The sequence below is a fragment of the Meriones unguiculatus genome, chromosome 18 (assembly GCF_030254825.1).
Source record: "Meriones unguiculatus strain TT.TT164.6M chromosome 18, Bangor_MerUng_6.1, whole genome shotgun sequence".
Taxonomy (NCBI): domain Eukaryota; kingdom Metazoa; phylum Chordata; class Mammalia; order Rodentia; family Muridae; genus Meriones; species Meriones unguiculatus.
In genome coordinates this window covers 29086268-29101201 of record NC_083365.1, presented here as the reverse complement: position 1 = coordinate 29101201, position 14934 = coordinate 29086268, and the positions used below count along the sequence as shown (strand labels likewise).

The following is a 14934-nucleotide window of genomic DNA, read 5'->3' as shown; positions in this document are numbered from 1 at the left end:
ATTGTTGAGTTTAAGGGGTCTGTGTATACTTTATATCCAAGGTCTTGCATTTCAAGGTAAATTGAGATATCAGTTCACTTCCTCACAAATTTGAAAAATTTGTATTATTAATTAGAGCTTAGAACTTGCTCAGTGCTCTCTTTCTTTTGAAGTAAACTTCTCATACAGTGAAGTGCAACCAGACATTCCAAGTGAATTAGCTGAATTTGAAAAATTGCACACGCGAAAGCCCTAGCAAGATCATTATCATCATTCCATAAAGTTTTACCGTGTTTGAGACCAGTCAATCTCCACCTTTCCAGAGACAAACCATTGCACTAACTAGAAAAGCCATTAGCATGAATTCATCATGCACAGCAATAGGTTCTAGTCTAAAATTTTCATTCATGTACATTATGTACTCTGATCCTTTTCTCATCACCCTCTCCCTTTCCCTGCAACCCTCAGTAGTCCCATCTTTAAGTCTAAATTCTACATACAATGTAAAGTATAATGTTTGTCATTCTGAGCATACTTTATTTTGCTTAACATGATGATTTCTGCTTGTACCATTTTTCTTAAACCCATTTTAAAAAATCTATTTATCTACTCTTAAACACTTAGGCTGATTTCATCTGATTTTTTTGTATTCTAGACTAGTTTTGTCTCCCCTCCCACACACACCCAAGACAGGGTTTCTCTGTGTAGCCTTGGCTGTACTGGGCTCGCTTTGTAGACCAGGCAAAGATCTGCCTGCCTCTGCCTCCTAGAGTGCTGGACAGGCGTGCACCACCACGCCCGGCTCAGTTTTGTCTGTTTTAAACACATTCATTGTTATGTGTTTACAATGCAAACATTGCAAACACATTCATATTGTGTCTATCAGGTGTTCATTTTTAAATTCTTCAATAGGACGTATACTTTGACCCTATAGGTTTTTGTTTTGTTTTGTTTTGTTTTGTTTTCTTGAGACTGTATGTGTGAGGTGTTTCCACTTTGGGTATATTAGGAATATGAACATTTTGTGAGAGCACACTTTGACTGCTTGGAGTAAATGTTTCATTGTGGGGTTTCTGAGTGATGGGGCAACTGCCTGGCTCTTTCCCATAGTTATCCCCATTAACAGCCTTAACAACAATGCATGAAAGTCCTTCCATTCCACATTCTTGCCCAGTTAGTCTTCTCAGTGGAAGTATGAGTATTTAAGTATCTTCATGACACCCCACCTTTTTGTAATTACTCTGTTCACATCAGTCATATCTTAAGCATTACTTTTCTTCAGTTCTCTATGGCCTGCACTTTTATCTACAGTTCATGCTAGGATAGAACTGTAAAATTGCTGACCTCTCTGGTACAAAGCACTGAGTTGGTAAATAAATTACTCCTATCCTAGAATAACAGGAATTTGTCACATTCCTACTTGTTTAGTTTGGTGGATTTTTAGAGAGGAGGAGGGTGAAAGGATAACATTTAGAGTTAGGGTTTTTTTTTTTTTTTTAAGATTTACTTTTGAGTGTATGTGTGTGTCCACTGGCATACGCATGTGTGCACATATGTATACATGAGAACAGAGGCATCAGATTCCCTGGGGCTGGAGTTATAGGCAGTAGTGAGCTGCCTGATGTAGGTGCAGGAATTTAAACTTGATCTTCTTTAAGAGCAGAATGTTCTCTTAACTGCTAAGCTGTCTCTCCAGCCTTTGGATCTTGTCTTACACACAAAAGCTATGCAAACATTTGTAAACATTGTTTCTGTTCACCTCAGTTCAGCTATTCCTAAGATGAAGTGAAAGGCAGCATTCCAATCAGAAAATTTACTGGTGCCAAAGGTATTAATAAATGTTGAACTCTGAATGTAAGAGTGAAACCTTTGACAGTCTGGTGCTTCAAATAAGTTCCTTCAAATAAATCAGTGGAGTAGCTGAGTTACAAATATATGGAGAAAACATCTGCCAATTTATTCCAAAGATACAACTAGATATAAATAAGCCAAGTGATGTGGCGCATACCTTGATTCCCAGCACTGGGAGTCAGAGGCAGGTGGATCTTTCGGTAGCCAGGGATACATTGTGAGGGCCTGTCTTAAAAGATACAGAGGAGTGGGGGAAGCGAGAGAAGGAGAAAGAGAGAGAGAGAGAGGAGAGATGAAAATATTACATATATATATATATATATACACACACACACAATTTATTCACTTTGTATCCTGGTTGTAGCCACCCCCCATCTCCTCCTGGTTCCACTCCCTCCCTTTTTCTCCCCTATCCCTCTCCTGTAGTCCACTGATAGGGGAAGTCCTCTTCCCCTACTGTCTGACCCTAGCCTATCAGGTCCCATCAGGACTGTCTGGATCCTCTTCCTTTGTGGGCTGGCTAGGTCATCCCACCAGAGAGAAGTGATCAAGGAGCAGGCAACCACGTTCACTGAGCTGTCTATGGGCTACAATTGAGCAGGGAGGTCTATGTCCTCTCTGTGCATGGTGTTTGGTTGATGCATCAGTCTCTGCAGTCCCTTCTGGGCCCAGCTTTTTTGTCTTTGTTGGTCTCATTGTGGGGCTCCTGTCCCCTCTGGGTCTTTCCATCTCCCACTTCTTCCATAAGACTCCCTCTGCTCTGTCCAAAGTTCAGCCTTGTGTTTCTGCCTCTGCTTTGCCCTTGCTGGGTGGAGTCTTCAGAGGACGTCTGTGGTAGGCTCCCATCCTGTTTCCTCTGTTCTACTGCTTCTGGTGTCTATCCTGTTTGCCTTTCTAAATGATAATTAAAAATGGGATTCGCTAGGGTCCTTAAGGATATTTGCTCAACTATGGTCATAGCAGCTTTATTCATAATAGCCAGAATCTGGAAAACAACCTAGATGTCCCTCAGCTGAAGAATGGATACAGAAATTGTGGTAAATTTACACAATAGAATACTACTCCGCTATTAAAAACAAGGAAATCATGAAATTTGCAGGCAAATGGATGGAATTAGAAAAGATTATCCTGAGTGAGGTAACCCAGAAGGAGAAAGATTCACATGGTATATACTCAAAGCGGATATTAGTCATATAATATAGGATAAACATACTAAAACCCTACAGACCTAAAGAAAATATGCTTAAAGAGACATGTGCATACTTCTCAAGTGATAAACCAACCTCTTTAGCAATCTTCTATTTAAACCTTGGTTGCACATTGGAACACTGTGAAGGGACTTTTAAAAATCTTATTATGGCCCAGGCTCTATTCCAAAGCAGTTAAGTATGAATATCTGAGATGGAATCCAAACACCAGTGTTTTAAAAGGTCCCCAGGTGATTATGATGTGCAGCCAAGCATGCAAACCAGGACTATTAGGAACACATGAAGTAAAAGTTAAGTACTTGTGAACTTTCTTTTTAATATAATTTATGTTGCCTCATAGGGCTTTCAGTATTTTAAAGTTTGCTTTACCTTTTACATGCACCATGACTTTAGGCATCTTTTGTAACTGGATGTTTCTGCTGTGAGTGAATGAGGAGTTTCTAGTACATAGTGGGTCTGACTACTGGGTTGGTCCTCTTTCTAGTACATAGTGGGTCTGACTACTGGGTTGGTTCCTCTTTAATAATGTGTGTCTTTGAATGAAAGAGGATCACACACTTTCGTCTCTCTTTAGTACATTTTGTTCAGCCTTGCTTGTCAGGTAGAAGACATTTCTGATGACAAAGCCTTGCTATTACAGCAGCAGCATGGAAATTAACATAGGGCTTACTTTAGTTATCGCTGCTTGTGTAGTGAGCTGAGCACTTGATATAGCTATTCAATATTACTGTGGAATTAAATATGTTAAATGTTTGCTAACAGAACTACAAACATCTCAATCAAGGATCTTTTTTTCTTTCAAACAGTTTGTTCTCTTTGGGGTTCTATATGTCCTTTACACACCATTTTAAAACTTAAGAGTTTTCTCTTTTAAACAAATTTGTGCGTTTGATAAAATTAGTTTCTCTTCTTGGATGTCACTGCATGCATCTGGGCATTTAAAACTGTTGTTTATAAAATATGTGTGTCATTAAATACTCCAAAAAGATGTTTCACCTGAAACAGGAGAAAAGCCTTTTCATTGACTCACAGGTTTTCCCATATACTTTGAACTTAAGCAACAACAGAAACCCAACAACCTATCTTTTGTTTCCTGAGCTGTCACAGTGCCAGTCTTCATTAGAGAGGATAGTTTATGAAATACACTGTTCCCTAATCTTTCTCATATGAAGTAAGAGGACAGAGGTTTGAGATGATGGAGTCCAGAGAGGTGGCAATAAATTAAGTAAACAAGTGGGAGACACATGGTGGACAGCTCTTGATAAATTACTGCCGGGCTTCAGCTTTCTGCTGCTCGAGAAACAGCCTAGACAGTTGGCGGTCTACAGGTTAATAACAATAAGCTAGGGGTGGAGTGCTTAAGCCTTTTAAGAGAATGATAAACACGGCGGAAGGCGTGTCTTCGAGCGCCCCACTCCCTTGGGGCTGTGGTCACGTGGGCTCAGTACTTCCCGATTCCCAGCCACTGTCTCCCTAGTCTGTGTCTGAGTGTGGAGGGAGACAGGGAAACGGGAAGGAAATTTAAACTCTGAGAGCGCGAGGGTCGGGAAGAACAATGCCGCACTTCACGGTGACCAAGGTGGAGGACCCAGAGGAGGGGGCTGCGGGCCCTGTCTCTCCGGAGCCCAGCTCCGCAGAAGTAAAAGCCTGGATTCAGGATCCCCAAGAGCTGGGTGAGTCCTGTGCTTGTTGGGGACCCACAGACTAGTTTTCGGGAGGGAAGTACTAACTTGGTTATCAGTCTTCAAACTGTTGCTTACAGATGATGGTGGAGAAAAGGCGTGTTTTTCAGTTGTTTCATTCACCGTATATCTGATAACGTGTCTTTTTTTTTTTTTCCCCACGAAGCAGTTTGTTTTTCCCTCCACAAAGAGTTTTCTGTGTCCATTACCAACAGGTGAAATCGAATCGGTGGCAATGTATGAAAAGAGTTTTCAAGCAAAAAGAAAGACACCGTAGAAGTCATTTATGCAGAATTTAGAATTCAGTTTTCACTTAGGCGGCTTAGATTCTATCTAGAAAAGACTTCGAACCAAACGGATAAGTGGCCTTTTAATCTTAGCCGTTTATGTAATATATACAAAAAGAGCATGGTTCAATAGTTTTGTTATGTGGACTTTTTACTTGCAAGCCTGCGGTTATTCAGAATTCTGTTTCCATTTACCAGGTAAACAACAAATCAGTAACAAGTGTTCTAATAACTCTTTAATGAAAGAAAAAGTGCACTAGATGGTCATGTGTTGAACAGCATAGCATGGGTTTAATAAAATTATTTGATGAATGTGCTTATCTCTGTTGTGGCCTTTCAGTGTTGACAGTTTTACTTTCCCGGGGAATTGTGGTTTGGGATTTTTAAACATGCAATTAAAGTCTTAGTTAATGCTGTGGTGTTAAATTCACTTTGAATCTTCTTCTTCTTCTTCTTCTTCTTCTTCTTCTTCTTCTTCTTCTTCTTTTTTACTTGTAAATCGTCAGCAACTCTCTGAATGTGAGAAAAGAAGGCAAACTCACAATTCCTCTGTAGGTCTTCCTTGTGGCAAGCAGCTGTTGGTAATATTTGAGATATTTGATATTAGGGAACTTTAACTTAGAGATGGAGAGACTCGTTTTGTTTGAGTTTTAAGAAAAGTGTTCCATTTATTTATTCTCATCCCTGTAGTGAAAGAACTTATCAGGAGATAGTAAAGAAGATACTTTATGGAAATTCTTTGTAGGTTATTTTCGCTTTGCTGCTTAGCAGTGACCTGTGAAACTTACTTTAAGTTACCTTGAATTTAAACCTGATTTTCTATGGCTTCAGCTCAGAAGAGGTAGCTTTTCTCAGACCTGGGTGTATTTGATTTTGCCCTATCTCATTTGCTGATATTGTCAGTTCCTTTAGCATTTAGTCTCCTATCTTCAATAATGTTACAGAATGCTAGTGAAGTATCTCATCTGTCACTTCTTTGCCCTGATTTTTTTTTAATCTCTTATCTTTATTTGATTATTTCACCTTTGCTAGTCTCATTATTTGGAGAAATTTGCTTTTTGGTAAGAGGGTCTAAAGCAGAATAATTAAATCATTCATTCTATTAACAGCCACCTAGAAAGCTATAAAATTTTGATGGAACACAGCTTTATTAATAATGTGACATTATTAGGCTTATTATATTTTATTGTATAAAACTGGACTGAAAAAGGAAGAAACAAGAGAAATAAGTCAACTCGGACTTAATTAGGCTCTTTATTTTGGTGTTTTCCAAACATCCCAGAAAGTATCCACTCAATAAACTAATATTTAACAAGTGAACAACTAGTGGGAACGTAATCTAAACTGTCTTTACTGTAGGGTTAAGTTAGAAGAAAAGAAGGAAAAAATTATACTTGTTATTGAAAGTTTCTTTCTCTCCTGGCCTTGGCACATTGCTTGAAATGTAGTGAGTTCTAGCTCCTTGCTCTCCTGAGTTAAAAGAAAGAAGGAAAGAAAGACACACTGACTCAGTGAAACTATATTGTACAATGAATATGTCCTAATAAAGATACCAGCTAGTCTGTTGTTTTATTTGATTATTCAAACCCTGGCCACTTATGTAAGTCCTCCCCCTCTTTATTTCTCCCTCTGCATCTGTGTAGCAAGAAAACTATGTAGTACCAAGCACAGAAGATCATTTTTAAATATTATTGTTAATATATTTGTTTGAACTATAAAATAATTTGAGATAAAGTAGAAATATGAAAATGGAGCTAATCCAAACTAATTTTTAAGTAAAATAACTTTAAATGTATTTTATTGTCATTAGTGTAAGTATATTGTACATGCCATTGGGTTATGCAAGGACATTTTCATACAACTGAACATAATAAAATAAGTGTAGTAGGCATTGCTGCGTGAGGTACTAGAGGTCAGTAGAGCCTGCTTGAGTTTCAGAAGGAAAGCAGAAGCTCGGATTTCTGTGAGACAGTCCTTTCTTGCCTGTGCTGTCTTCTTGGCAGCATGCCTGTGGAAGGAGCGCTGCCGCCCTTGCTGCCCTCTGTCCTCCTGCCACCACCAGACTGACGGTGAGCAGCCTGAGGACAGACTGTCAGATCATTTGTGCCTCAGGGTCCTAAGTGCTTAGCCAGCACTATGCTGACCTGGCGTGCTCAGCCTTTTCAATTCGCCAAACTTTAGCTACCTGTTGGGTTTTCCTCCTAATGTTCCAAAGCTGTAAATTTTACCAAAGGCAGTAAAATGGCTTTAGAGTCAGGGATCTGGCTATGAATCCCAGACCTACCAATTACTACTAATTAGTAGTAGTGACAATTTGTAATAATTAGTGCCTGAGTGACTTTCAGCAAGTTGTTTAGCTTCTCTCCTCATTGGTGAAACCAATGCCTCCTTCACAGGGTGGCCGGAAAGACTGCATTGGATAGATAATTCTATTCGCTATCACACTTACAGATAGGAACACCTATTTCTCTTACCCTGTGATCAATGGTTCATTGAGAAAAAGGAACAGGTTTGGATAACTGATGTTGGAAGGATACTAAACTGCCTGGAGAGCCTCCTAGATATGTATCTGAGTAGGGGATCCAACTGATTCCTACGGAGAAATGTAGAGAAAATCAGGAACAATTTGAAAATATTAGGAGAGAGTTCAGCACTGTGAGAAACAGCATTTGAGGGCAATTACAAGGCATTTGTTAAAGAAGAGGTGACCGAGGAAGGTAAATGGAGACTGGTTATCAAAGTGCAATCAATTTCATCTTCCTCTATGGGATATCCCTTCCAGGCCAGTGCCAGTATTTGCCATGGGCCACATGATCTAAACTGGAGGTACTGTCCAGTTTCCTATGCTCCCCATTGCATCATTTTGCTAAGTCCTAATGTGCTTGGCCCACAGGGTTTGAGAGGAAGATTATTAAACACACTCACATTTTGTTTGTTTGTTTGTTTGTTCAGGTATAGTAACACAAGCCTGTAATCCCAGGCTCAAGCAGGAGGATAATGAGTTTGAAGCCAGACTGAGCTATAAAGTGAGGCTCTTTCTCAAATAAAATTTTTAAAAAAGTAAATTATCTAATAGGACTGTTACAGATCTTAACTCTTCATTGCATTTTCTTAATCAGATACGCATGCTACATTCATTTCTTTATTTAAATATTTTAATTAAATAATTGCTCTAAATCTCCTTGCTCCTCAAATCAGCTTATGGCAGCTCTGGATTAGGCAAATGTGGATTGCTGGTGTGCCTCGTGTGCCTCACTGGACACAGGTAGCAGATTGGAGAGTTCAGTAGGATGCAAATACAGCTCTAAGGGAAGTTTCAGAAGTGGACCAATGGAAGTAGAGAAGACACCCTCTGTTGTTAGCAAACAGCAACAGACTATGGACACAGTAGGACACAACCTGGTAGAAAAGCATGCTGTGAGAGTTCTGTTAAGTGAAGAGTAAATCTCCGTAACTCACAAGATGTAACTGTTAGCTGCACATTAGTTGTATTTGTTATCCATGAACTAATCTTTAAACAGCGGCTTTTGACTACGTATTCTTATTGACTAAAATGAAAATTGGTAGAAGTAGACAACTGCATATTCTCTATATAGATTGTTTTCTGGAGTGAAGATTTTCAGTGAGATATCCTGGCATACACCTGTATCCCCAGCCTTGGTTACATAGCAAGACCTCTGCCTCAGCACTTTAATCCAGCACTCAGGAGGCAGAGGCAGAAGCGGAGGGCGCTCTGTGAGTTCAAGGATAGCTTTATCTACATATCAAGTCTCAGACCATTCTGCACCAGTAAGACCCTGTCTCAAAATAATTTTTTTAATTTTATTTTTTTTCTGTTCACATGAGAAATTTACAAACCCTGAAAACAGAAACAAATCTGTATGTAGTGAAATCTGGGTTCAAAGTTACCTTTGGAACTGGCTGGGTGAGACATATTTTTCTGCCTCCTATACTACACTCAGTATTCCAGAATTGTAAGAAAGACTTTACCTGTCCCTCAAATGTCTTTTCAACTACCTTGTCATGATTTTTGTACCTAAAAGTAAGAATACAGATTTTGGAGCTGGGGAGGTGGCTCAGTGGTTGAAGTGTTTGCTCTGCAAGTATGAAGAATAGAGTTCATATACCTGCTGAGCATGTCAGCATGCCTGTCATTCCAGCCTCAGAAAGTTGAGATCTCCAGAGCATGCTGGCCAGCAAGACTAGTTGCATTGGTGGGTTCTGGATTTGGCTCAGCAGCCTTGCAGTCTTAGGCCTCTACATGCATGTCCACAGACATGCAAAAAACAAACATGCATAGACATGCACAGCACACATACACAGAACATGAAAAGGGGGAAAGGACTATACATCTGAATGTGTTTCCCTACTGCTTATTACATCTTGAAACACTGTGTATTTGACATGTTACAGTCTCAGCCTTGAAAGTTTGCCAGCTCTTTGTACACTGCTTCATTGGTTTGTTGGGATTTCTCACTCCCAGATTTTCCTGCGGTGTATCCCAACCCTCATTTACTGTCTGCTGCTTTGGCCTCACAAGAGACATACTAGATTGGAACAGATTGAACCCTATAAAGATAAAACCTCTATAAAAATGCACATACAAGTGGGTGTGGAGGTGCATGCCTAGAATCAGAGTCCTTTCAAGGCTGAGGTAAGAGCCTGCATCCTGAGAGCCCATCTCAAAATTAACTCCCCCCAGTATACTCAATTGATTTTAAATATTGCTTATTGAGTTTATATTCTATACTCAATATTTAGTTTGGAATAAAGTACATATATATAATTTAGCATATTACACAACTTGAAAACTTACACCATATGTCCAAATTTGCCATGAGGTTTAAAATTTGAAACATTTTCAGATTTTAGTTCAAATTTGGATATACAGAGAATGGATATTATCAACTGGCAAACTCTAAGGAAACTAGTATTTCTTGGGTCTGACAGGTTGCAAGAGGAAGAAACTTTACATATAAAATGTCATCAGCATTATAGTAATATAGCCATTGCTAAGCCAGGTGAGTAGTTGAGCCAGTGTTAAACAGGCACTTAACAATACCGACTTAATTCCCACAACAACCAGTACAGGCAACCATTGCACCATGTCAGCAGGAAAATGTGTCAAGAAATTTGGGCTATATAAGTGGCAGCTGCAGAACTCAAATGGGTCTGTACAGCAGCAAAGCCTGCCTCCCCTGCACCATACTGTCTGCCCTCCCGTATATTTAAAATATACTTTAAATTTTTATTTAATATATATTAAAACACAACTGCATCATTTTCCCTTCCCTTTCCACTCTCCATTCCCACATACATATGTGTGTGTTTGTGTGTGTGATGATAATCAAACACTTAAAAACTTTTCTACTCCTAGGCTGCTTTATTCTCTTAGCTACTAATTCTAAGGCTCTTATTTCTTTTGTAACACGAATTCCTCAAAAATAAATGAAAGTTTGTTCCTCGTCAAACTTTGCATGTGTTGCATTGGTCTTTTATTTGGTATGGAATATTTCCAAATGTACTATATTCCTCTAAGTGATACCAGAAATTGAGAAAGCTGAGCAAGCAGGAAACTTGGCTTATTCTGGATGTTAGAGTATCTCTCTACCCCTCACATTTGTAGGAAGACACACACTTAACAGTGAGATGGAGCCTTAGGGACTAAGGGTTACTGGTAGGATGTGGACAATGTAAAGTCACTGACTTTTAGTGTAACTTTAATTGGCTGATGCTGCAGTATACAGCAGGGGTGGGAGAGCCATTACAAGTTCAGGGTGAGTCTGAGACACGGTGAGACCTGTTTCAAAAACAAGAAAGAAAGAAGCTGGGCACGGTGGCACACACCTGTAATCCCAGCACTCAGGAAGACAGAGGCTGGCAGATCTCAGTGAGTTCAAGGCCAGCCTGATCTCCAAAGTGAGTCCAGGACAGCCAAAGCTACACAGAGTAGCCCTGTCTCAAAAAAAATAAAAAAATTTAAAAAAAAACTTACTTGTACTACTGAAATTAGTAGGTGCTTTTTATTTAAATAAAATAATAGAAAAATAATCCTGTTTAAAGGAAAATTCTCATAGCTATACCTGGAGATGATAGAAATTAAATATGGCACATAAATAACATGAATGATTTTTTAATCCAGTAAGCCCCATATAATGAAGTGGGTCCCCTTATTCCCATTCCTGTGTTCATCCCACTACAGCAGAACCTATTGTGGAAGAAGATCCTGCTGTTAGAAATGTCAGCTCTCGGGCAAGAGTCTAAAATGTTGTCTCTAGTGTTTCTCTTCCCTCCTTGCTTTTACTCCACTTTGCTTTTTTTCTGAACTTCTGTTTTCATTTTCTGCATACTATAAAAAATTACACACAACTGCACTGAGCTCCAGGCCCCATTCATCTCTATTTCCTCTGGATGGCATGTCTGGATGTCATGCCTAGTCACCCCTGGCATTTATTATTCTACTTACCAGTATCTGTCAGCACTCAGACTGCCACTCTGTGTCTCAACTTGTAGTTGCTTGTGATTAAACCTATGTGTTTTATTTGATTGGTTGATTGATTGATTGATTGATTGATTTGCAGAGGGCTGGGTTTCAAACTTGTGGTCCGCCTTCTTTGGCCTCCAGGTGCTGGGGTTATAGGAATGCACTACCATATTTGACCTTGTAGTTAAATGTTAATTTCTTTAGTTGTATTGTGAATTGTGAGAGGATGGGAGATAGTCTTAATATTTTTAGAAAAGTATTTTTTATTGCAGGAAATTTCAAACTGCAAAAACTACAGTAAATTTTCCTGTTGATATCTCTTCTCTCTTGGTGTTTTTAAAAAAGATTTATTTATTTATAAATACTGTATAAATATACAGTATTCTGTCTGCATGTGTGCCTGCACACCAGCGCACCAGATCTCCTTATAGATGGCTGTGAGCCACCATGTGATTGCTGGGAATTGAACTCAGGACCTTTGATAGAATAGCCAGTGCTCTTAACCTCTGAACCATTTCTCAAGCCCCTTTCTTGTTTTTTTTTTTTAATAATTATTATTATTTGAAATATTAACCCTTTTAAAAAATGTTGGAACTATTTTCCCCATCATTATTTCTTTTAATGTTTCGTTGAGGTATAGTAGACATAAAATTAGCTGCATGTATGTATTATTTAATGAGTTTTCACACATGCATGTGCTTATGAAACAGTCACCATAATCAAGATAATAAACATTTTCATTGCCCATGAAAATTTTCCTGTGCCCTTTACAACCCACTTTACCTAATTTCCTGGTTTGCAAGTGACAGCTAGTTTTGTTTTGTTTTTTTTTGTCACTCTCCACTTGTTTTCATTTATGAGAATGTTATATGGATAAAATATTGGGTATGTATTGTCTTTATGTAGCATAATTATTTTTATATTTATCCATTCTTGTCAATATCCTTTGATTCTAACTCTCTTTACTATATTCACTATTTTTGGATTTTTTTTTTTGTTAGAACTTAACATTCAAGACAGTAGTTGAAAACAAGACAATCAATAAATGTGTAAACATCACAGAGAATCTTTAAATATTTAATTAGAAGGATAAATTGTTGCCAGCCAGTAGTCTCAACAACTTAGAAGGCTGAGGCAAGAGGATCATTTGAACCCAAGAGTTAGAAGTCAACCTGGGCAACATACACATATGTATGCACGTACATACATACATACATTCTACATTCATATATATATATACATATATGTATATGTATATGTATATATATATATATATATATATATATATATATATATAATGTATTGTGATTACTCTCCCTACTCTCTGTTATACCCCTCCTATTCCTGACACCCTCTCTCGCTCCTCCTAATCCCTTTCCCAGAATCTTGAGTTTTGGTTTGATTTTGTGTCCCACCAAATTTAACAGGAGCCATCTGTGTGAGGATTGTCTTAGAACTATTCTTAGAGCCTGGTGGGATCACAACTGAATGCAATGAGTCCCTCTCTCCCTGAATCTATTAGTAACAAGTAATTCATCACTGGAGAGTGAGGTCCCCTGAGCCATTCCTTCATCTGTACCTGTAACAGGCTTGTACTTTTGTAGGCATCCTCAGCTGCTTTGAGTTTGAGATTGTGATGGTTATGTCTTTCCCAGAGGATGGCTTGTTGTAGCCCTTCTTTCTGTCTTCCAGCTCTTAGATTCTACTGCTTCTGCAAGTCCCCCTGAGCCTCACAAAGAATGGCATAAAAGTCTTGTTTAGGGCTGAACATTCATCCGTTATTTATTGTCAGGCAGTTTGTTGTTTTGTCAGTTTAGCTAGAAAACAATGTGCAGTTCCTCTCGAGGGTGGATGATCTCCATTCTGTGTGTGTGTGTGTGTGTGTGTGTGTGTGTGTGTGTGTGTGTGTGTTACAGGGTTTACAGTATAAGGCATCATTTCTCTTCTGCATCACAGGCTACCAAATCAATAAGAGAGCGCTTGGTTAACTTCTAACAGTAATGCTGCTGTTGCACACGTAGGCACATCTTGCTGTGTAGGGTTTACAGGTGGCGAGACTGTTGGTGTTTTTCTCCCTGAGTGCCCTGCATAGCACCTTTTGGCACTGTGAGAGTCAGCATGGAGGAAGCTTCCAGCTTAGCTCCAGCTTGATTTCTCCATATCATGCAACAAACGCGTGTAGTGTCTTCAGCAATAGTGTCTTTATATAGTTCTGGGTGGACAGCCAAAAGGAATGTCAGGAGCCTCTCATTTGGGGGGAACTCCTGGGGCTCCCATGACTGACAACTTAGTAGGGACACTAAGGTTTTTGTTTAATCATTCACAGCTTCTAGGAGCAAGCTGTCTCCCTTAAACTCTTGTTTAAATATGTTTTTAAATCTGGTTTAAAGATAGTAAGTTTCTTCTATATGTATTTTTCCAAATTTTAGTGTCTGGGGGATTAGTCCATAAGCCAAACTACTTTTACTGAATGGTACTTTTCAGAGCATGTTCTATATGTTTTAAAGGTGACTATTTCCTAAATTTCAAAAATTGTTGGTTATGTAGCCCAGTCTGGCCTTGGCCAATGAGTATGGATATTACAGGTAAAGCACCCTATGAGTACTCTAGCCTGTGAGTATGGATATTACAGGTAAATGCACCCACTTCAAAGGTTGGTATTTGCACACCCTACTGTCTGTCCATTCCTAATTCTGTTTAGCAGAAGTGCCCTGAATCTAGTGAACTCTTGGATACAAGTGAGGCAGTAGGCACAGGATTGATTTGTTCCTCAAGGACTGCATGAGAACCTCAAGTGCCTCAAGATGATGTTGAGAATGGAAAATCTAAAAAGGACCTTGGCTTGGTAGAGACCCTTGCAGGGGAGTAAGAAGAACCAGGGTCCTAGGATCTTTCTGTCTCAGAGGCAAGAAGGTCAATGTAAAGAAAGCAGAGAGGCTTCTTCCTGGCCTCAGCCAAGGCTTGTGGTTTTTTGTGCTGCCCACCAGCAGAAGCAGAAACCACTTTCCCTCCCTCAGTCCTTCCCTCCCTCTCCTTTCTTTTTTAAATGAAGGTCTTGCTACATTGACCAGGCTGGCCTCCCTCTCTTCTAGTCCCTCAGCCTCCTGAGTAGCTGATTATAAGCATGCTTTACAGCACCCACCTTTTTTTTTTTTTTTTTTTTCATCTTCCAGCAAATGAACTTAAGCTTTTATGAGGTGACAAAGAAAGGCAAACTATCTGGGGAAACCAGGCAGCTGGCAGGAGAAAAAACATTTAGAATTAACAGTTGACTGGACCAGCTAAATAGAGAAGCAGCAGCAGCAGCATCTCTTAAACCTAAAAACAGTATTGCATATAGTCCTAGACATGAGAGGCAGAGGAAGGTCACGATTGCTATGAGTTCCAGCTCCAACCAGAGCTAAAGAGTGAGACCTGACTCAATTTTTTGTTTGTTTTGGTTA

At 39.2% G+C, this 14934-nt stretch overlaps 1 protein-coding gene across 4 annotated transcripts in view; it reads left to right on the top strand.

Moving 5' to 3' along the window:
• Window positions 1-14934, top strand: part of Slc12a6 (solute carrier family 12 member 6) — an 86919-nt gene that overhangs the window by 9825 nt on the left and 62160 nt on the right. For 2 of the 4 annotated variants that reach the window (XM_060371593.1, XM_021648725.2), the window contains exon 1: window positions 4501-4711. The exons of the other annotated variants lie outside the window; for them this stretch is intronic. In XM_060371593.1, the coding sequence (XP_060227576.1) occupies window positions 4594-4711 (118 nt within the window). In that variant the 5' untranslated portion in view covers window positions 4501-4593. Of the gene's footprint in view, window positions 1-4500; window positions 4712-14934 lie in introns of those variants that run through there. 4 annotated transcript variants of the gene reach the window in all.